The sequence below is a fragment of the Castanea sativa genome, chromosome 12 (assembly GCF_040712315.1).
Source record: "Castanea sativa cultivar Marrone di Chiusa Pesio chromosome 12, ASM4071231v1".
NCBI classification, from domain to species: Eukaryota; Viridiplantae; Streptophyta; class Magnoliopsida; order Fagales; family Fagaceae; genus Castanea; species Castanea sativa.
This window is the reverse complement of record NC_134024.1, coordinates 2,428,874-2,452,396: the sequence shown is the minus strand read 5'-3', so window position 1 is coordinate 2,452,396 and position 23,523 is coordinate 2,428,874. Positions and strand designations below refer to the sequence as shown.

Genomic DNA, 23,523 nt, shown 5'->3' with positions numbered 1-23,523 from the left:
TCTGACTAAAATATTTAGTGAGAGAGAAAAAAAATTGGAATAAGATTGCAATTTGTGTGTGTATGTGCAAGCTAGTTAAGAAAGCTTTTGAGAAAAATAGAGTGAGGAAGTGTTTATACCTTATATAGGTTGAGAAAAAAAAAGTCAGAGGTAGTGAGGGTCAAAAGTAAAGTAGGGGTTGGGAGGCTCTTTTCATTTAAAAAAAGTGGGGTCGGTGAACCTTTTTTATGGTCCTATTGATACTCATTCCGAAAATGAAAATACAAATACAAAAATACAGCTGGAGGATATATTTAGGACCCATATAATATGTGTGTTTAAACAATAATTTTTAGTTTTTTTGAAAATACGTATGAGTGAAAAGTGTATAAAAATACATGCAATATTGTTTAAAAATTGAAAACATATATTTGGAAATGTGTTTCAAAGGGGCCTTTAATTTGAGGTTTGATTTATAAATTGCAGAAGGAAAGGGTTTGGTGTGGCTTTAGGCGGCCAAAACGTGTTGCAACATTTATAACCACAAACTAAAAACCCCACCACGAAGACTCGGATTCTAGGTATTTTTAGAGAAATTATAAGGTCCATATGGTAGATAAGTGACATAGTCTACTATTCCACTAAAAAACTCAAACCTGTTTAAAATTGCTGAGTTAAAAAAAATTAAAACAAAAATTAATTACTGACTTAACAATTTTAAACAAGTGAGAGTCTTTTAATGGAATGGTGGACAAGTGACGTGGTCTACCAAAGGACTGTATAATTTCTAGTACTTTTGGTACATGCCATATTTATTTTTTCCGTTTATGTATGTTACCAAAAAAATTATAAATTCATACTATCTGGTCAAATAATAATATTATAAAGGGAAACGATAATGAATGCTCTTAAGGCATTTGTTAATAATCCGTTTAAAGAAATTTTTAATGGGAAAGGAAAAAAAATAAATAATGTTTTGACAGTTTATTTCATTTTCCATAAAAGTGGTATCAAAACTTTCTTAAAATGGATTGTTAACTAATGCCCTCAAAACTTTCCTATAATAAATTCATACGAGTATGTTACAATTTCTTTTTTGGGGTCAAAATTCAATTTGGTTCTTCTTTCTTTTTGACTTTTATTGTAATTGTCAAATTAGTTTGTAAGGTTTAATTTTGTCAATTTAGTTTTTCAATTTGTTTAAATGAGCTAATCTTATTCTTCTTTCTTTATCCAACTTTATTGGTAACAATGTTTAAATATTTTTTTCATATTAAAAATAAATTAAAAATATTCACAAGCTGCTCCATGTAAATAGATCTTGTCATTTGATGAGTACTACTTACCTTGTTAAAATTGAGTTTCATTTGCTTATAGATTTGGACGAAAAGGGTAACTTGACTTGTTTTAATAAGATGAAGATAAAATTAAGCCTTAATAAATAATTTGACTATTGAAGTAAAAATTAAGAGTATAGATTGTAATCTAAGGCCGCGTTTGTTTCGCCTGAAAAAGATTTCAGAAAATTATTTTACACCAGATTGTGTGTTTGGTACCTACAGAAAATTGGGCCAAATAGAAATTATTTTACCCATTGACTGTAAAATAACCCTTCTCACCCGTAAAACTATTTCCGTTCTTATTTTACATTCAAAGCATTTCCGAATTTGGTAAGAGCTCACACACTCCTTACACAATCTGAAACCCATCTCACCTCAGCTCCACCCCATGTACCAACGAGAGAGAGACTCCATTCCACCCCACATGCAGACGCCGTTCCACCCCACATGCAGACGCCGTCCAAGGTCCACCCACACTCCAACGAGCAGCACCGGTGATTTTTCTCCCTTTTCTTCTCTTCTTTCACTTAACCTCACCTCCGCCCACTTGAAGCTCCAAATGTACCCAATCCACCAAGGCAAAACTCTCCCTCACACTGGCGAAGCCCATCTCACCTCCAACATCTCTGATCCATCGCTCCCACGTCTCCGGCGAAACACTTCTCTCAAACCCACCCCTTATAAAACCCGATCAACATCCCCTCAAACCCATCTCCCTTTTCTTCTCTTCTCTCACTCAACCTCACCTCCGAGATCACGCCTTCGAGGTCGCACCCCAGCACCGCCAAGATCATCGCCCATGACCCACCCATGACCGATCTCTCTCTTTCTCAATCTACCTGTCCCTTTCCCTCAATTTTTGATCACTCTCTCTTCCTCCCTCTCTTAGTTTGACCAAATTGTTTGAATTTAATGAATGATTTTGTTTTGATTTTTTTTTTTTTAAGTTTATATATTGAAATTTTCAATTATAAAATTTGTTTAGAAGCTGAAAAAATATGAGAAATTAGTAGAAAAATAGCATTTTCAGAATGCAACCAAACACATTAAAATATTTTCGAAAACAATTTTCATAATATAGCCAAACAATTTTACATAACCAAATTGAGCTTAAATGTTTTTTTTTAATAAAAATTTTTATTATAATTTATTGTAATAGTAAATAATTTATAGAGGTGCTGTTCATCACCCCACGTTTATTAAAACATTTCCGATCTCGACCGATCACATCACACTTGAAAATACTAAATATGTACATTTAATTGTATTTTAGTCGGTTACAATAATCTAAATTGAATTTTGTTAATGTGTGCCCTTAGAGCACACAATAATAAATCACTTTTAGAAATATTTTCTCGAAAATTGAAAAAGTTGTACTTTTTCAATTCTCGAAAAAATATTTTGAAAAATTGAAAAAGTATTGACAACTTTTTCAATTCTCCAAAAAATATTTCTAAAAATGAAAAGTTTAATGTATGCCCTAAAGGCACACATTAACCGGATTTTATGTTATTGTACGGACAGATATGTCTATTTTTGACACCTCAAGAACGATGTCATAACACACAAGTGGCAAGTCAATATCTCTTGAACTCAGTCTAGTCACTCCTCTAAAAGAAGTCAATCAACTGGAAAAAAAGTGACATTTGATTTTAGGGTAGGTAAAAAGTCATAGAAAATGGTAAAAAAGGAGTCATCATTCAAAACGTGCAACTGGTAAAAAACTTTTAGGGTAGGTAAAAAGTCATAGAAAATGGTAAAAAAAGAGTCATCATTCAAAACGTGCAACTAGTAAAAAAAATTTAGGGTAGGTAAAAAGTCATAGAAAATGGTAAAAAAGGAGTCATCATTCAAAACGTGCAACTAGTTAAAAATTTTTAGGGTAGGTAATTCTATCAATAATTATCACACTACTTCTACAGTTTTTCTTTTTTGATAAGGCATTCCTCGTTGAAGCCGGTGCCGCCTGGAGGCCTAATTCACACATTTTTATATACATTTTAACATTACTATTTTATACGGTTTGTGATTGAAGGGAAATCTTTTTTGTAAGTCTATGTGATAGACTAATAGTGACAGACAGTTAATTATAATCTGCTATGTAAAATAGTTATAATAAAATGTGTGTATGAAAATGTGTGATACAAACATTATTGAAATTCTATTAGTATGATTGCCGAATGCATGAATTTTAAGGGGCGGTCTAATTATGCTCAAGTATCACAATGAAGAATTAAAATATGAGAAATAATATGTCCACAACTTTTTTACAACAAATCTTAAGTGGTAGGTTGTTACTAGTTGTTATTGTTGGGGGAAAAAAGTAATCTTAGTGTTAGATTCAAATTTGAACCAATAACAACTATCTACTTATGATTTATTGTGAAATTGTTGTAAAAATGTTGTGGACATAGCACCTTTCTTAAAATATATATATATATATGAATATGACTACGGTTTAACGATGGATTGAAAGAAATTTGAAAGTGGTTATAATAATGACAATGTCAAAGGAAAATTTAATGTGTATTTGGAAATTTTTGAATCTGGTTTAAACCATGCATGAGTTGGTTAGCTTTTCAGAGTTAAAATAAATAAATAAAATGTTTTCATAGAAAATAGTAAAAATAAGTCATTATCCAAAACATGCAACTGGTTAAAATTTCTTAGGGTCGAAAGTCTATCAATAATTATCACACTTTTTTTTTCGACAAGGCATTCCATTCCTCATTGATGCCGGAGCCGCCTAGAGGCCCTAACTTGCACATTTTTATATACATTTTATCATTACTATCCTATACAGTTTGTGATTGATGCAAAAGAAAAAATTGTAGGTTTATGGATTATAATAGAAAGCTAATCATAATTGCTTTATAAAACAGTAATGACAAAGTGTGTTTGAAAATATATGCTGCAAAATTGATTGAAATTTTTTTATTTTTTATTTTTTTGAGAAACAAAACTGAAATTTTATTAGTATGACTACTGAATGCATAAATTTTAAGGGGCGGTCTAATTATGCTCAAGCATCACAAGGAAGAATTCAAATATGTGAAAATTTGACTATGGTTTAAAGGTGGATTGAAAGAAATTTGAAAGTGGTTATAATAATGACAATGTCAAAGGAAAATTCTAATGTGTATTGGAAAATTTTGAGTCTGGCCTAAAACATGCATGCATGAGTTAGTTAACTTTTCAAAGTTAAATTAAATAAATAAAATGTTGTGATTATTAAACAAAGAAAAACGAATTAGCATGTGTAATTGTGTATGCCATAGAGTTCAAGATTCTGATTCAATGTTAGGGCATCTAATTAAACTTTACACTACTAAGTGGAAAGATGTAATTAGTACATTACCCCATAACTAAACACATCCCTATGGGAGATTCCTAACTTTCTTAAGTTGACATTTGTGGTTGACTTTCAAATAATCTTGTTGATTTTTTTTTTCCTGTTTTTCCTAACTTCTTAATATTTGTGGTGTTGATTTTCAAATAATTTACTTGATTATATATGAGATTAAATTTTTTTTTGGTTATGGATATTACTATCTATCATTTTCTTCTCATCTCCCCTTTATATAGAAAAGGTATATCATGCATCTAGTGTATGTACTCCTCCTCTCACATGAGGTGGATCCCGTATATGTGAGATTTATTTATATGTGAGAATGAGGAAAAATATGCCAAATGCATAGTGCATTTTTCTACTTTATATGATGAGAGTGCTTTAAGAAGAAAAAAAAAATGTTTTGCTTGGGGGTAATGAGTTTGATGGAAGATTAGGATGGTTTGGTTTTGTACTTATAAAGACAATATGGTTAAGCTTGCTCAATTTGGTTTGTTACCATAAAGGGAATGGTGTGGCTCTTAGATTAGCAAAATTGAATAGTAGATAGTGTGAGCTTTTATTTAATAGGGAAGTGAGATAATTAATGTAACATAGTTAATTGGGCTATATACCTCTAATGAGCTAGCAAGCAATATTCCCTATCTATTTGTAAGGTTATGCATGAAACCCAAAGTAAGTTGTCAAAAAGCTCTTTATATTTTTAAATCATAATTCCTATATACAAGCAAAAGCTACATATGATAATCATAAAACCAAAAACTACAAGCCAGTTAAAGGTAGTCTTCAATGGAAATGCTCAAATCCTCTTCTTCCTTAAACTCACTTCCTTGCCATGAAGTCATCCCATAATAATTATTGTCTCCCCCATTTTCCCAAAACCCAGCCTCCAAACCATGACCTCCACCACCGCCACCACCGCCACTATGACCATGACCATGATCAAATACCTTCCTTTCATTACTTTCCGGCAACCTGTCTGTGATCAACTGGGCATCAATAGCCATGCCAGCATCCGATGCTGCCTTTTGCACTGACCTTGGAGACAAGTCAGTCCTCAAACTACAAGAAGGTAACATTGATGGAAAGTTAAGCTTTTCCAAAGTCGATGGCTTGTGAAGACAATAAAAGGCAACATCACGAGCCATAGCTGCAGCCTCTGGCGTTGAATAAGAACCAAGCCAGAGTCTCTCTTGCGTGCCTGGGACTCGAATTTCAGACACCCACTTGCCCCATTTCCTTTGACGAACCCCCTTGTATTTCTTTTGAGATGTGCATGCACCATTTTCTTCCGAGCTACAACTCATTCTGACTAAAATAATTAGTGAGAGAGGGAGAAAAAATTGAATACGATTGCAATTGTGTGTGTATGTGCAAGCTAGTTAAGAAAGCTTTTGAAAAAAATAGAGTGAGGAAGTGTTTATATAGGTTGAGAAAAAAAAAAGAAAAAGAAAAAAAGTCAAAGATAGAGGGGTTAAAATTTTCAAGGGTCAAAAGTACAGTAGGGGTTGGGGAGGCTCTTAAAAAAAGTGGGGTCGGTGAATATTTTTATAGTCACATTGATACTCATTCAAGTTGAAGAGTGATGACGTGTACAGTAGAAAATACAAATACATAAAATACAGTTGGAAATCTTTAATTTGAGGTTTGATTTATAAATTGTAAAAGGTGCGCGTTTGGTATGGCTTTAGGCGGCCGAAGTGTTGCAACATTTATTGCCGCAAACTAAAAAACCCCGCCGCGAAGACTCGGATTCTAGGTTCTTTTGGTACATGAATCTTCTAGGTTCTTTTGGTACATGCCATATTTATTTTTGCCGTTTATGAATATTACCAAAAAAATATACATTCATACTACCTGGTAAAATAATAATATAATAAATTCATACGAGTAGGTTACATTTTTTTTTTTTGTGTCAAAATTCAATTTGGTTTGTCTTTCTTTTTGACTTTTACTATAATTGTCATATTAGTTTGTGAGGTTTAATTTTGTCAATTTGTCAAAATGAGCTAATCTTATTCTTCTTTCTTTGTCCAACTTTATTAGTAACAATGTTTAAATATTTTTTCGTATTAAAAATATTCACAAGGTGCTCCATGTAAACAGATCTTGTGTCATTTGGTGAGTACTATGTACTTTGTTAAAATTGAGTTTCATTTGCTTACAAATTGGGATGGAACTAGGATTTGTTGTTTTCCCGCCGCCCGGGGGGGGGGGGGGGGGAACTTACTATAAGTTCATTGAATTTCTTATCGTTTATTAAAATCTTAATCACATATTTGTGGACAAAAATATATAATCATGTTGCAATGAACTAATACTTATTTCATCAATAGTGATTCATCAAAATGTTGTTCGATAATTTTCAGAAAATAGTATATCAATAATGACTTTGAATTTATTTGTATTTTCTTTCAAAAAATCAAACATTATAGTTGATTTTTTCATTATCTAGAAATCATATAAAAAGTCATAAATTATAAGGATATTCCTAGATCTACATCTACATAACATTCAAACAATTTCTTGACTTGTAAAGTCATGAGATTTAATCCAATGTAAAAATTAATGTTTATTTGGTTTTTGTTTAGAACTAGTTTTCAGAACAATAGATTTATAAGATAGGAAAATGATGAAGTATCTCAAAATTAATTAAATAAATAGTAGATGAATACTCTTTCTTTTTTTTCTTTTTTTTTGAGAAACACACACACACACATATATAGGGGAAGGGGATGAGTACTCTTCATGCGTTATTCTGACATACCTTACACTCTTTTTTTTGGATGAGTACAAATTTTACCATTAGTTACTTCTTTTGAACCAAAATTTGACACATACATTACTTCATCTAGCACTATAGCAAACACGTGCCAGAACCCCCTCTACCCATTTGGCATTCACAAGTTCACCATTCACACAACACAATACAATTGTTTATTTTATTTTTTCGATGAAAACGATAGCCACAAGTTCACACACTAATACACTATCTGTTACTAGCATTTATCAGATAAAAATTGGTACAAGATCTGCCTCACGGGCTCACACAACAAATCTTAGAAGAGCAGAGAGAGGATTGAGGAGAGATTTAAGAGAAGAGAGAGGTCAAATTAGAGAAGGAAGAGTCTGATTTGCTATATTGCCTTAAGGGTATTCTTTTCTTCTTCTTCTTCTTCTTCTTTTTTTTTTAAAGATTTGTGATTTGTTTGATTTTTTTTTTTTGGTTATTTTTGGGACAACTAGGCAAAAGGGTAGGTCAGATATTTTTTTTCTATTTGGGTAAATTTGTAAATTTTTTTTGAGAGGGAGGGACTAAGTATATAAATTTTATAAGGATCATATTTTAAAATTTGTATTTATATGCATACAAAAGTAAAATTTTTAAAAAAGGGGGTCCATGGCCCCCTCAATCTAAACATAGTTCCATCCCTACTTACAAATTTGGACGAAAAGGCTAAATTGACTCGTTTTAATAAGATAAAGATAAAATTAAGCTTTAATAAATAATTTGACGGTTGAAGTAAAAATTAAGAGAATAGATTGTAATCTAAATGTTTTTTTTTTATAAAATTTTTTATTATAATTTATTGTAACAGTAAATAATTTATAGAGGTATTGTTCATCACCCCCCCCCCCTCTATTAAAACATTTCCGATCTGGACCGATCACATCACACATGAAAAAACTAAATATGTACATTTAATTGTATTTTAGTTGGTTACAATAATCTAAAATTAATGTTCTTGTAGGGACGGAGATGTCTATTTATTACACCTCAGGAATGATGTCATAACACGCAAGTGGCAAGTCAATGTCTCTTGAACTCGGTCTAGTCACTCCTGTAAAGGAATTCAACCAACAGGAAAAAAGGTGACATTTGATTTATCAGATATAGGGACCAGGGGAGGATTATAGTAAAAAGTCATAGAAAATGGTAAAAAAGGAGTCATCATCCAAAACGTGCAACTAGTTAAAATTTGTTAGGGCAGCAAATTCTATCAATAATTATCGCACTTTTTTTTTTTTTTGATAAGGCATTCCTCGTTGAAGCTGGCGCCGCCTGGAGGCTTGCACATTTTTAAATACATTTTGTCGTTATTATTCTATATAGTTTGTGATTGATGAGAAAAAAAATTTGTAAGTCTATGTGATAGATTAATAGTGACAGATAACTAATTATAATCTACTTTATAGAACAGTTATAATAAAATGCATGTATGAAAATGTGTGGTACAAACATTATTGAAATTCTATTCGTATGACTACCGAAGGCATGAATTTTAAGGGCAATCTAATTATACTCAAGGATCACAATAAAGAATATATATATATATATATGAATTTGACTATGGTTTAATGATGGATTGAAAGAAATTTGAAAGTGGTTATAATAATGACAATGTCAAAGGAAAATTTAGGGTCTGTTTGGATACCGCTGAAAACTGAAAATATTATAGCAAAATAATTTTTAAATGTGTGAATAGTGCCGTGGAACCAATTTTTATTGAAAAAGTTGATGAAAAGTGAGATTTGTGAGTCCCATGAACAGTACATAAGACCTATTGGTGTGACATATTTCAGTGCAAATGCTGGAGTTTAAAGAGGTAGTGGGTCCCGTGCACAGTGCACGGGACCCACTGGCAGGTTTGTGGGAGACATTCACGTGCTTTTCAACTAAAAAAAAAAAAAAAAAGGAAAACGCAGACGCCTACATTTTCGTCTGTATCCAAACCAAGCCATAATGTGTATTTGGAAATTTTTGAATTTGGTTTAAACCATGCATGAGTTGGTTAACTTTTCAAAGTTAAAATAAATAAATAAGATGTTTTCATAGAAAATAGTAAAAATAAGTCATAATCCAAAACATGCAACTGGTTAAAATTTCTTAGGGTAAAAATTCTGTCAATAATTATCACATTTTTTTTGACAAGGCATTTCTCGTTGTTGCCGGCGCCGCCTGGAGGCCCTAACTTGCACTTTTTTATATACATTTTGTCATTACTATGCTATACGGTTTGTGATTGATGCGAAAAAAAATTGTAGGTCTATGGATAGTAACATAAAGCTAATCATAATTGTTTTATAAAATAGTTATGACAAAGTGTGTGTGAAAATATATGCTGCAAAATTGATTGAATTTTTTTTTTTTTTTTTTACAAAATTGAAATTCTATTAGTATGACTGCTGAATGCATAAATTTTAAGGGGCGGTCTAATTATGCTCAAGCGTCACAAGGAAGAATTCAAATATATAGAAATATGACTATGGTTTAAAGGTGGATTGAAAGAAATTTGAAAGTGGTTATAATAATGACAATGTCAAAGGAAAATTCTCATGTGCATTGGAAAATTTTGAGCTTGGCCTAAAACATGCATGCATGAGTTATTTAACTTTTCAAAGTTAAAATAAATAAATAAAATGTTGTGATTATTAAACAAAGAAAAACGAATTTAGCATGTGTAATTGTGTATGCCATAGAGTTCAAGATTCTGATTCAATGTTAAGGCATCTAATTAAACTTTGAACAACTAAGTGGAAAGACATAATTAGTACATTAACCCCTAATTAAGCACATCCCTGTGGGAGATTCCTAACTTTCTTAAGTTGACTTTCAAATAATCATGTTGATGTTTTCTTTCTTGTTTTTCCTAACTTCTTAATATTTGTAGTGTTGATTTTCAAATAATTTACCTAATTATATATGAGATTTTTTTTTTTTTTTTTTGGTTATGGATATTACTATCTATCATTTTCTTCTCATTTTCCTTTTATATGAAAGAGGTATACCATGCATCTGGTGTATGTACTCCTCTTACATGAGGTGGACTCTGTACATATGAGATTTATTTATATGTGAAAAGGAGGAAATATACACCAGATACATAGTGCATTTTTCTCCTTTATATGATGAGAGGGCTTTAAGAAAAAAAAAGTTTTGCTTGGGGGTAATGAGTTTGAGGAAGATTAGGATGGTTTGGTTTTGTACTTATAAAGACAATATGGTTAAGCTTGCTCAATTTGGTTTGTTACCATAAAGAAAATGGTGTGGCTTTTAGATTAGCAAAATTGAATAGTAGATAGTGTGAGCTTTTATTTAATAGCTAGGTAAGTGAGACAATTAATGTAACATAGTTAATTGGGCTATGTACCTCTAATGAGCTAGCAAGCAATATTCCCTATCTATTTGTAAGGTTATGCATGAAACCTAAAGTAAGTTGTCAAAATGCTCTTTATATTTTTAAATCATAATTCCTATAGCTTCCGAATTTTTTCTGTTCTTTTATAAATATTTTAAAAGGTCCATAAAACATTAAAAAAAAAAGAATCAATAGTATATTTTTTTATTATAAAATTTCAACAATAATTTTCAACTATTCTAGCTGATGCCTTTTGATGATAGTCGCCCCCCACCCTCCCTCTTTTCCTAACTTGATTCTTAACATTTGTAGTTGACTTCTAAAAATTATGTTTGATACCTTTTGAGAGGTATTGTCAAATCCACACATTACAAGAAACTCTTATGGTTAGGCTTTTTTTTTTATTTTATATAATTTTATTTAAGATGTGATAGTATTTTATTATGTATGCTCGAAATTTTGAATCTTGTTAAGGAAAGGATACATAGAAATAGAATTAACACCTAACACTACTTCACTTAACCAGTAATTTATTTATTTATTTTTTATTCTTCTAAAAAAAAAATTCTTCTTAAAAAAGTAATTTATTTCTTCTGTACATTTGTTCTTTGAACTTCGAATGGCACAAATCGTATCAAGTAATTTCTCACCTGATTCATTTGTGCTTTCGTCTTACCAAGTCACTAATATAAGTAATTTCTCAACAAAAAAAAAAAGTCACTATTATAAGTAATTCTAGAAAATAAAAAGTTACCATTATAATCTACAAGGATAGAAAAAAAAAAATGAAGGACATTTTGACTTGGTAAAAGTAAATATTTTTAAAGCTGTAAATAGTAAATAGGAGGACAATTTCAGCGTTGCCTTTCCTGAATCCAAAAGACCGTACTTTCTCGTTGAATAACTCAACCTTCACCCACAGCTCACAGGTCTAACGTCTAAGAAATTAATTGACCAGACCATTCTAAGCGTGATCATTTGGACTATTATCAGCCTAATAAATTAATAATAATCATAACGAGGATATTTTTTTGCTAAAGATAATCGTAACGACAATAATCAAACGAATTATGATTACGCTATATATATTTGTTAAAAAAATACATCACTTTTTTTCCAAATACTAGAATATTTTAATCCACATTAAGGAGAAAATAATTTGTAAATTGTTAAATAAGTTGGTGCTAAACTAACACTTTTTTTTTTTTTTTGAGAAACAAACTAACACTTTATATAATCATATAATCTATATTTTATTTGTGGAAATAAAATTAATCACAAATTTGACACAACATTTCAATTGTCTTCTCTCTTTATTTTTACTTTTTGGGGGTTCATTGACTTTATTCCATTAAAATTGTACTCTTTATATATATATATATATATATATATATATATATATATATATATATATATATATATATATTATAAGACATGTGGGGATATATTTTTCAAAAAGTAATTGCATGTCAATTGTCAATCCACCAAAACCACTTGTGAAAGCTATGAGCATTAACAAATTGATTATCGTATCCATAGATTTTTCAAGTACACTAAGAAGTGACCATGAAGTCAATGAATTTTTTTATATGGTCATGTATTTTTTTTTTAATTTACAGAATTAGACTCATTAACACTGTTTATTGGACTCATTAATCACGTGCTTGATCATCATAGTCGGTAGACTAATCATAGCATACGGAGAATCACTGTATGAAAAAAAAGAAGCTTGAGCATGTATTCCACTATTCCCACCAATAAAAAGAAATGGTCAAATGGATAAATTATATTATTATTATTATGGCAACTTTTTTTTTTTTTTGAACAATTTGTGGACAATGGCAGCTACCAAATCGACTAGAATTTCAACATTTCATTTGTTGCGATTAAAGAAAATTGAATTTTTTTAAGAGAAAAAAAGGAAAAATGATTTGAGGTTGACTTTTCAATTCCTAAAATAGAACCTATATTAAATAGGGTTGGACTTGTGTCTAGTGACCAGTTTTATTGAACACGTTAAGATGCAAATGTGTCTGTATCCTAACGTGTCCAGTGGAACTGGCCACTGGACACAAGCTATACCCTATTATATATATAGCAGCCTGTGTAATGCACAGGTCCTACATTTCATATTCTAAAAATATTTTTTAATAAAAAAAATAAAGGTACAAAAATTTAGGTCAGTGTATGAAAATCTCCAATTAGCACCTAATTGTTTAATTTGAATTAATTGGTCTTGAATTTAATAACACTATGTTTCTCAAAAAACAAACAAAACAAAAATTAATAACACTATTAGTGTTTTATTATTTAATACTTAATACAATCATGTGTTTGAATTGAATTAAGAACCTACTAAATTTTGCTCATATTTTAATTATCTTATTTAATTTCTTCCTTATTTTTAGGGTCCTCTTAAAGGATACTCTTAAAATAATTGTTAATAAACTATTTTAGGAAAATTTTGACAACACTTTCATAGAAAATATAAAAAAACTGTCAAAACAATTATTATTATTGTTTTTACTTAAAAAGTTGTTTAAAGTAGTTTATAAACCAATGCCCTCAGGGCATCCTTTAACATTTCATTTTTTTTTATGGGAGTTAATTACCTTATTTTCATTAATTATGTATAAATTATTGTAAATAATAAAATTTTGAAAAAGCAGGTTATGAATGATTAAGGTGATGTAAGTGGGCTCCAAAGTTTTATTTTTTAAAGAGAAAGAAAAATGAGGGGGAAGAACAAGAAGATATACATCTCAAAATATTATATCATGGTTAATATAATAAAGATGAGTTTTATAAGCTTGTTTACACCATGTAATGTAAGTGTTACAAAAAGTACCACATATCTTCACTATGTAATATTTTATAAATATAATAAACTTTTGTAGATAGAAACTTTGGTAATAATTTTTTTGTTAGAGTAAGATTAACTTTATAATGATGTATACTTTTTTTTTATTAGTTGAGATCATTTTTTTTTTCTTGAAGTATGCAAAAGAAATCAAATATAGGCTTCACTAAAATTAATTGGTCTTTTTTTAAGTTAAAAACAACTAACATAAAACGAAAGTTATAAGTTCAAATCTTATCATATTTATAAAGGAAAGAAAAAAAAAAAAAAACCAATAGAAGGTTTATAGAATAAAAGGGTAAAAAGAACTTTTCACATGGGCTAAGAGAGTAAAAGAAGAAAAAATAGGAGAGGGAATCCATATGATATAACCACAACATGTAGGACATGTCTTTTGACATTTTATCATTTTTGTGTGAGATGAGAAACGACTTTGCATAGCACCAATGTTTCTTTTCCTCTTTTTCCTTTTCTTTCCACTAACGACTTGTCGTCTGTCGCACATATTTTCGGATATTTTCCTCCACTAACGACTTGTAGCACATACTTTCTGAACAACATAATACCGTGATTTTAGTGGCTTATTGAACACTGGTCCATCTATTTCAACACTGAGGCCCAACCCATCAAGAAAACCGAACCTCAGAAGCTATGCGAGCTGTTGTGCCTGAAAGAAAAGCCCAACATCGCCCAAAACAAAAGGGCCATTCGGCCCATTATTATCTCCATTGACAAAAAATCAATATATTTACCTTAGGCACCATAGAAGTCTCTGAATACATCTTTCAGAAACAAATTTGCCAATATTTATAATGTACTAAAGCATTTGCAATGTCCTTCAATTTGAAAATTTGTATTTAGTGTACAAATTGATTGAAATTATCAACTGCATGACATGAACAAGGATCAACAACATGGTCTAATTTCTAGAGAATATACAATTACAAACAAACATGTCTTAACTATCAAAAAGACAAACATCAAAATGTGAAGAACAAAAAACAGGTAAACTTTCCTATGAATCAGACAGACTTCTTTAGCATTTTTGTTTTTTCATTTAATTCCCCCTTGTGAATGCTGGGAAAGACAAACTCTTTCTTCCTGAAAGAACCATGACAAGTTGACACATCTACTTGAAAGCTTTGGAGGCAGCATATAGAAAGTCCAAGAAACCAGTTCCCTTGAGAATACCTTTACCAGTCAAAAGTTCAAAATCTAACAATAGCAGGAAGCCAATTACAGCTGCCTTTCCATTGATAATTTCATTCTTCTTGATGAAACCGAACCCCTGTTGACCCTCATCAACCACCATTCTTGTCTAAAACACATATAGAGTAAACAAATCAGAATAATAGAATTGAAAGTAACAAACTGCTTTCTTGCTTCAAGGGGTCCATAGATTTTAATTCCTACGAGTAGGCTGTAGTTCTTTTTCTTTTCTTTTTTTCCTCTTATTAAAGGTAATTAGGTAGTAGTTTCATGAGGTCTTTGGTACAAGCCTCCTAGACTACACATTGGGGCCACCCCAAAGAGATTACTTACTATAATTATCCGGTATGTGTGAGACGTGAGACGAGGGACTACATGCACCTGGGGTTAGCCAGGTGCTCTAAGACGACTGGACACCCACATTTAAAAAATAAATAAAGAGAAGGTTCAGTTACCTCATCCACATTGACATCAGTTGCAGTTATACCAGGTTGAGCCTTCCCACTGAAGACAATCTCAGCAGCTGCATCAGAACTTAGACCTCCTCTCATGCTGATGTAAATATTTTCTTCATCGGTTTTCACAGGATAAACGAAGAGATTCCTTAAAGCAGGAGTAAGGGCTCTCAGCACAGGATTTTTTGGATACCATTCCTTCAGTGCTCCAGTTCGGAGATCAAATGTGCTATCAGTTGTTGGACAAACTATACAGCCATCCTTTCAATAAAAGGAAAATGGAAAACATAATCAGCCTTTTTTGCTTCCCATCATTTTAGAACAATATCTCAAAAAGTTCATGGCATATTTCGACACAAATATGAGTCCGCACATGTATCTTATAGAAGTTTGTAATGACATTGGTAGAGTTCATAGAGTTAATACTGCTGAATAAACATTTTCTAGTGTCCTAAAAACAGCAGAATCCAATTTAGTATTATTAAGGCTAAAGCCTCTATTGGCCATGAGATATGACATCTAGAGATGGAAAGAAACCATTTAATGCAACACATTAGCCAACTATAATTCTCCATATCCTTAAAACGCTTGTTTGCAATTGTTTGAGAAAGAATTTAAATTGAGGATACTGTAACAGCTCTTAAAACAAGGTTTAGAAATAATAAGATACTCAAACTCTTCCCATCAGTCATCAATACATAAAATGAAAGTTAGTTTCTGCATAGTTAATATTGCTTCCACCTGTACTAGAGGGAGGGTGGAGCAATGGAGAATAGAACATTTACAAAATCATTGATCCAACTGTTCTAAATATTATTCATTGTTAGGGTGGCAGAATTTTCTCAAATCTAAATTCTGAACAATGTAGGAGTGACATTCCAATGCATAGCAGCTAGCATCAAATTCAAGCATTGGGCACAATGACAATATCCCTCTCCTACTAGAAACTTAAGACAATCTCTAAGAACACATTGCTCAATGGGATATTTTCTTCCAATAAGATAGTACTGACTTCATTCACTATGTTTTTAATTTTTCGCACCAGAATACATAAACGTGAATGCACACTAAGAAGCTAGTCATATAAATGGGTATGTATACTCAAGTTCCTTTTTCAATCCAAATAAACATGATTATCAAATAAATGAATTGTTCAAATACATGCTTATTAATGAAAATGTAAAAATATAGTGACACCCTATTAAATGTTTCTTTTCTTCAACATATTCCAAAAACCAAAGACAAATCCCTCATGAAAAGAAACATGTAATAGGGTATACCAACTCATAATTGCACAATTTCCTTAACATGTAAATTTTAATAAAACAATAAGTATACCAGCACAAAAAATTTCACCATTTTTATTTTACAATTGCTTAATGGCATGTTGTGATTAGTGCATGAAAAAGGTAAGAGTTTCACAAATTTTTTTCACACACCATCCCTGTGTTTTTGTGTTGTGATGGGCCTAGTCAAGCACTATCTCAAATGTTCTGCGTTCTGTGTCAATGTTATGTGAGTAGGAAAATGTGAAGACAATCCCCATTTGTGTCATGAAATAAGTTATACAAGGAACACTAGCATAAAAGAAAAGGAAAAAGGTTGTAAACAATGAAGTTGAAAGTAACCTTAGTGAGCTTGGCATTGATCAAGCCTTCGCTGTAGGCACCTTCAGCAGGGGACCTGTTTTCTATAGCGAACACTTCATCCTTATACCACAGCAGCAGTATGGTCTCGCCTTCCTGAATTATCACGCGCCTCTCCCCACGAGGCAGTGCTCCCAGTGGCACCACCGGCACCCACTTCTCTCCTCCACCGCCGCCTCCAGAGGGTGATGGTTCTTCTGCCACTGAGACTTCCGTGGCCTTGCATGTGGGGAGTCTCTTCCGAATGGGAGGAGGGAAAAACTGGTCATATCGGAGTGTGAAGAAGTGGTGGTGGTGAGGGAGGGAGAGAGGGGTGAGGAAGTAATTACGGGGGAGTGTGGGGGCTAATGGAGAAGTGAGGTTGAAGGGTGTGATGGTGGTTGTGGTGGTGGCCATGTCACATGTGATGTGAGGAGTTGTTTTTCTGGTTGAGGAAGAGAAGGAAAATAATGGAAAAGTGTGTGTGTGTGAAAGAGAGGAGAAGAGGGAGTGTCATGGCTTGATGATAGCCACACTCCTATGGAAGTGGATATGGTGATGTCAAATTGTCAACCACATTTTTATATGCTATTACTACTAACTAGTAACTATTAGCTTTGTGGTTAGTGACTTAGTTTGAGCACACGGGGGAAAAGCTTGGATTTAGTATTTAGTTGCACCACACTTATAAAATGGTGGTACTGGTTCACTTTTGACTATATGTCATTATATTAATGAGTCTAGTACAGTGAATGCACTGACAGTCTGGACCAAATCTAAATCCTATTTATAGACTTAAAAAAGATGCACTATACTTTTCATAGATTCATTGATTGAGAACTTTATGGTATTAATTGATGGGATTTTCAAGGTGTTTCATGACCAAAGTGAAATGGACAATTTTTTTTTTCTTTTCAAATTGATTTGGAAGAAATTTTCTTTGATCCATTATGTGATGATTCATAAGACCATTAATGTATATTATTTAAATAAGCTGTATAACTCACTCAATCGTATTGTGAAATTGTGAATAATATTTTCACCCCACTATTTAATGGATTTGGAGAAAAGCTTTCAGAGTGGAATAGTTCTACCAAAACTAGGACACCACTTGGGGAAATACAACCTTAGGTCCATGGTCCTTGAAAAAAGTTTGATATTACAACAAAAGGTACAACTTGTGCCACAACTCGCCTATGTGGCGAGTTGTAGTTGGTGGAGGGTTGTTCCTGTATAGATCCACCATCACCCATCTACCAACCACAACTCACCACATGGGTAATTGTGGCACAAATGCCTTTTGTTGTGGTACAAGAACGGCTCATGGTCCTTGAAGAAGAAAGGTCCGTTGTTCAAAAAAGAAAAGAAAAGAAAAGAAAAAGGTTGTTGGCATTGGGTCAGAAACTAAAATTATTTCTACTAGGCCCTATATTATTGGACTGAATGTGATGAACAGAGGTACTTACTGCAAAATCATAGGTTACTATAATAGTGCATATGCTGCGATTTATCCTATCTATCAAGAGTAAAGAATATTATAGAGTGCTTTTCATGTGACACACACTGACAGAGAAGAAGAAGAAGTTATTATGGCAGCCCAAAAAGTGCTAATTCATCAAAGATAAAGATGAGATTGGGCGTCAAACAACCCAGCAATTTTTTTTCCATGTCGGCCCACATTGATCGGGCCTCTCACATTGACAGGCGTTTTTTCCAAACCCATGTACCCTTAACGAAATTGGGTGGACCCTTTTCCTTCCTTTTATTTGGTATTGTTCTTTTTCTTTTTTCTTTTTTCTTTTGCTTTTAATTTTATTTTTATGGAGACTGATTTTTTTCTTTTATTTATTTATTTATTTTTCTGAAATTTTGCTTTTAATTTGAGCTATAAAGAATGACTTCTTTATAAGTCAATTTCTGCATAGAGAAGCATGGGTCTTTATGTATGGTTATTATAGGGCTTTAAGTCCATGAAATCTCTAAGCAAAAGAAAAGGCATACTTAGAAATTAGAGTTCTAAATCAAATAAAGGCTTACAGTAACTTATTTTAAACTGATTTCTCTTTTACCCCATGTTGTGACTAAGTTGCTCTTTTTTTTTTTTTCCAAGCCAAATTTCTAAAAATGTACAAGAAGTTTTTCCACACAATTTTTTCAGCTCAATTTGGGTTTTCCCATTTTGAATCTGAAGTTCAATCAGATTAGTTGGGAAAAGCTAACAAAACCCAGCCAAGTTGTCAAGCTTTCTAAATCACCACGTTTTAGTGAGGAATAAGATAGGTAATCTTTCGGTTGTGGGGGTCCATGAGCCACATAAATTTCTAGATGACACTATTTTTTAACAATGTCTACGCTCCCATGGGTTATCCATCTTTTCATAAGGCTTTACTTTAACACCATTGACAGTAGTGCTAGTACCATTAATGTGCTTTATGTTTTATCAATCAGAATTCCCTTTAATTAGGATAAGAAAGAAACTCCAAGACCTCCTGAGAAAACTACAAAAACTGGATAAGCATGCTTTACTTTCTGATAAGCAATCATGCACATAATTGTTTCAAAGTGAGCAAACAACCAAGAGTGGCATTCACACCATATATCAGGAATTTATTCACGTTTGTCCTTAAAGCATATATTAATAAAAAATTTTATAAAAAAAATAACAAATTATTTTGACAATTTTTTCAATTCTCCATAAGAACTTTCTTAAAATAAATAGTTAATACATATCTTAAAGACACACATTAACCAGACCCTTTAAAATTACAAATAAGAAAGTCCTAGACCTCTTTGGCTAGATTTGACACTACTTTCAAAAGCCTATCATATATGTATAGTGTTTACCCTGTCAAGTCAGTGGAAAAAGTGCTCCTTTCACTTAACCTCTTGTATTATCACCATCAAGAGTTCATTGATGTTGCTGCACTAAACTGGTATTGAGAGTTAATTGATCATAATCCGTTTGCTTTGATGCCCGATTATTAAATTATTTCTTTATAATATCATGATAGAAGCAACTAAGAGCATTTGAGATTAAAAGATTAAAAAAAACTAAGAGCATTTGACAATACAAAATATAAAAATAACTCAATTTTAAGCATCGAATTTTCAAAATCTCACACATTAATCAAGTTAAAAATGTATAAATTTACAATGTTACTACAGTGTAGCTATATATTTAATTTTTTTAATCAATAATTTGATAGGGTTTTTTTAAAAATGATTATATAAAATAGAAAAAGAAAAGTTCTAAAGCTAAAATAGTTTTTTTTTTTTGCACGAGCTGATGCGAATACTTTAAGATCCATGTAATTCATGCATGAACCAATATTACTTTTCTCCAAAGATTTTCCAAATACTTTAAAAAAATTCCAATTAGTAATCTTTGAATTAATTAAATCTTTCTACACAAATCCAACGACAATAGGCAAAACAATGTCTCATTGCAAAATATGGGAATACTAAGCTACATGAAGGAGGTGTTAAGCACTTAAGCTGGTCCTCCACAACTTCAAAACTTCCAACACAAATAAAAATCTATTTTAATTTTATAGGAGAACTAATGAAATTTGAGTAAATTGATGATAACACATACAAAAACTTAATATTAATTAGTTTTAGGTCTTCAAAAAAATAAATTATTTATCTATGTATATTTTCCTTTAAGAACAAATTTATAGATGCTCCCAAAAAAAAAAAAAAAAAACACAGTACTATACGAACAAATTCTTTTAATATTCCCTCTGCTAATTAAGTGCATCCTCATTCTTTTTGGTGTGTCTCAAAAAGATGCCCATACTCCACATTTCCCTTGCCTGCAAAATATATATTTAAGAGTATATAAAGATAAATTAGATAATTATGGAACACCTACTTTGGGATGAAGGGAGTACCTAATAAAATTGCAGTGCTAATTATTGGCGTTTTATGGAGATTCAAACCCAACTTTTTCGCTACAAGAGAGCCAAGCTTGACTGCACTGAGTGCTAGGTTCTTATAGGAGTAAGAGAGAATAATGCATGTAGTGTAGATTAATATTGGCGACAAAGACCTTAGCTAACTTTATACTTGACCAATTGGCGAGTAAAGTAAGTGTCACAAACTACACACTCCAATTTTGTTGGCTTGGTGGAGTGAGCCTTTTAGACAATTTTTTTTAAGCCACAAGACCCCTAAATTAATAAAAATGGTTTAAGTTAAGTTTGATGTTAGTTAGCAATAAATATTTGGAAATTAAGGATAAAAAAATATTGAGAGTAAAGGTGAACCATTTTTGGTAAATAATATATTTTTTAAAATTATTTATCAAAAGAGAAATGTTTGAAAGTAATTTGGTAGATAACCTTTGAAAATATGGTACTCGTCTTTTCAAAAATCGCTTTTCACTTGGACATAATGTCTAGTACTAGACATGATATCTAGCATAAGATGAGCCTGTCTCCACAAGGGACAAGATACCAAAAAGACTAATTCTACGAGAAAACATTTAAACTTACTATTTTGACATGTAAGCCTCAATCTCATTTTCCTGTTGTACTAATATCCAAGTAATATCTCTCTATCCATGATCACCATTGCAAAGTTGTAGCTTTCATTGTTATACTATCAAGATCATCACGTTGTTACTTTCATGGTGTGCCAATATATAGTCTTTTTAAGCATTCACACCCGAGTTTGCATAAAAATATATATTTTACCATCTAAAAATTTACTTTATTTATTATATCATCCTACTGTCCAATGCACCACATTCCAATTTCTATTCTTTCACCACTTTATTTCAATATTCTTTTTTTATTTACTATTTACTTGAGAGGAAGAGAATGTGAAGAGAGAAAAAAATAATAAAAGGCTAATAATTGTTTATTAGAAGATAGAGATGAAAAAATAAAATATATTAGTTTTACCATCTAATTACAGTATTTTATATATATACACATTATTCATAGTTGTTAAATTTTTTTAATAATATATACCTAGAAAAAACACAATTTGAACAAGTGTATTGCTAAAATATCAATTTGGGGGGTTTTACACCCCCAATCATAATGCTTAACCAATTTTATCTTCAAATCTCTCATTTGGAGAGAATGTTATTGTAAGTGGGCATTGGAGGAGAATTTTGAATCATGTGTTGTCACTTTCCTTTTTTATTTTCTCATATACTAACCAAACAATTAAAAAGAAAAAGACAGGTAGATTTTTTTTCTCTTGCTTTTTCCCTCCGTGTGGTGGTAAACCAAAGATACCAAAAGAAACCCTTTGGATATTCTATTTTGATTCTCAAGGCAGCTTTGAATATTCTTTCCGATTATCAATGCAGTGATGACCATATATTTATAAGATACCACCAGTTCACCACAAGTCCCAAGGTTATCCAGAAAAGTGTTTCCTGGACTTTAAAATGATTGCACATTGTAAGAAAATGAGCCGGTATATGGTGTACTCGATATATATATGTCGGGTCACTCACATAGTGGCGGGTTCCATATACTGTAGGGCCTGTCTCTGTGTGAGACACTCGGCATATATGTCGGGTACAACATATAATTTTCGGTAAGAAAATAGCTCCAAAATGGGTGTGGGAGACGTACTTTTTGGTGTCAATGGTGAAAAGAAGAATTATAACACGTGGTACATGCATAGATTAAGTTTATAAAGTGGAAAGAAGCACATGCCAATTAGGTTTTTGCAAGTGATCGAAAAGAAAGGAATAACTGATCCTTTCGAAGAAAGTGTTGCTTAGTGATGCATTTTTGTTTTCCATTAGTTTGCCATGTGATTACTCGATATTCCTCAAATATAACAAATAAGAGCACTCTGAGAGTCTGAGTCACATGTACGATTCTATTTGAAGGAGATCCACCAGACTACCAGATTTATTAATTTTAAGTTCCTCTTGCGTAAGAAAGTTCTTGTTTTTGGCAAATAGATGATACCATTGAGTATATACATGTGTGAGTAGTTAGACTCAAAATCATATATATATAATTATGTGGTGTTGTTATATATTATATTAAAACTTTAAAGTTGTCTCCAAGAAGTATATTCTAACTAACTTGGTAAATTCTACCCAAAATTTCATTGCTAATGTATTTTCTAATACTTATGCATGGTAAAATATCCTATCTGATTGTGTATTATATGTGTGTGTGTGTTTTACCATGTCAAAACACTTTGTCTTTTAATATCAATATTATTACTACGGCTCCTCTCCTTTCTCATTTATGAGTAGTTGGAATCACTAATCATTAGAAATTTAGAGATGATTAAATGCTGTCATAGTTTCACTCCACCTCACTTTAACCTACCCTGTGAGGGTTTTTTGACCTTTTCTCATTTATGAGTAGTTGGAACCACTAATCATTAGAAATTTAGAGATGATTAAATGCTGTCGCAGTTTCACTCTACCTCACTTTAACCTACCCTGTGAGGGTTTTTTGACCTAAAAGAAGGAGCGAGACCATGATTTGATCCTACTAGTGCATTGTCATTCCTACTTATCACATCAAGTTGATTAAGCAAAAAAATAACAAATTAAAAAGCTAAGTTCCTATTTAATTGCG

The 23,523-nt window shown here is 31.7% G+C and overlaps 2 protein-coding genes across 2 annotated transcripts; both read right to left on the bottom strand.

Annotated features, from left to right (window-relative positions):
- Positions 1 to 5,258: 5,258 nt before the first annotated feature.
- Positions 5,259 to 6,045, bottom strand: LOC142621378 (ethylene-responsive transcription factor ERF020-like). The gene has a single exon (XM_075794694.1). It carries the CDS (start codon positions 5,973 to 5,975, stop codon positions 5,442 to 5,444), a length of 534 nt encoding a protein of 177 aa, XP_075650809.1. The 5' UTR covers positions 5,976 to 6,045; the 3' UTR covers positions 5,259 to 5,441.
- An 8,406-nt stretch (positions 6,046 to 14,451) lies between these two features.
- Positions 14,452 to 17,539, bottom strand: LOC142621272 (uncharacterized). Its single transcript, XM_075794588.1, has 3 exons — positions 16,961 to 17,539; positions 15,333 to 15,593; positions 14,452 to 14,986 (listed from the first exon to the last, which is right to left on the bottom strand). The coding sequence occupies exons 1-3, from the start codon at positions 17,372 to 17,374 to the stop codon at positions 14,798 to 14,800; spliced, it is 864 nt and encodes a 287-aa protein (XP_075650703.1). The 5' UTR covers positions 17,375 to 17,539; the 3' UTR covers positions 14,452 to 14,797.
- Positions 17,540 to 23,523: the final 5,984 nt, after the last annotated feature.

Bases quoted from the DNA above. Each gene is read 5' to 3' on its own strand.
- LOC142621378 (XM_075794694.1), bottom strand. From the start codon at position 5,975: ATGAGTTGTAGCTCGGAAGAAAATGGTGCATGCACATCTCAAAAGAAA.
- LOC142621272 (XM_075794588.1), bottom strand. From the start codon at position 17,374: ATGGCCACCACCACAACCACCATCACACCCTTCAACCTCACTTCTCCA. The intron at 15,594-16,960 runs GTTACTTTCAAC...TTTTATTGAAAG, and splicing joins TCAATGCCAAGCTCACTAAG to GATGGCTGTATAGTTTGTCC. The intron at 14,987-15,332 runs GTAACTGAACCT...TATGTGTTTTAG, and splicing joins CTGATGTCAATGTGGATGAG to ACAAGAATGGTGGTTGATGA.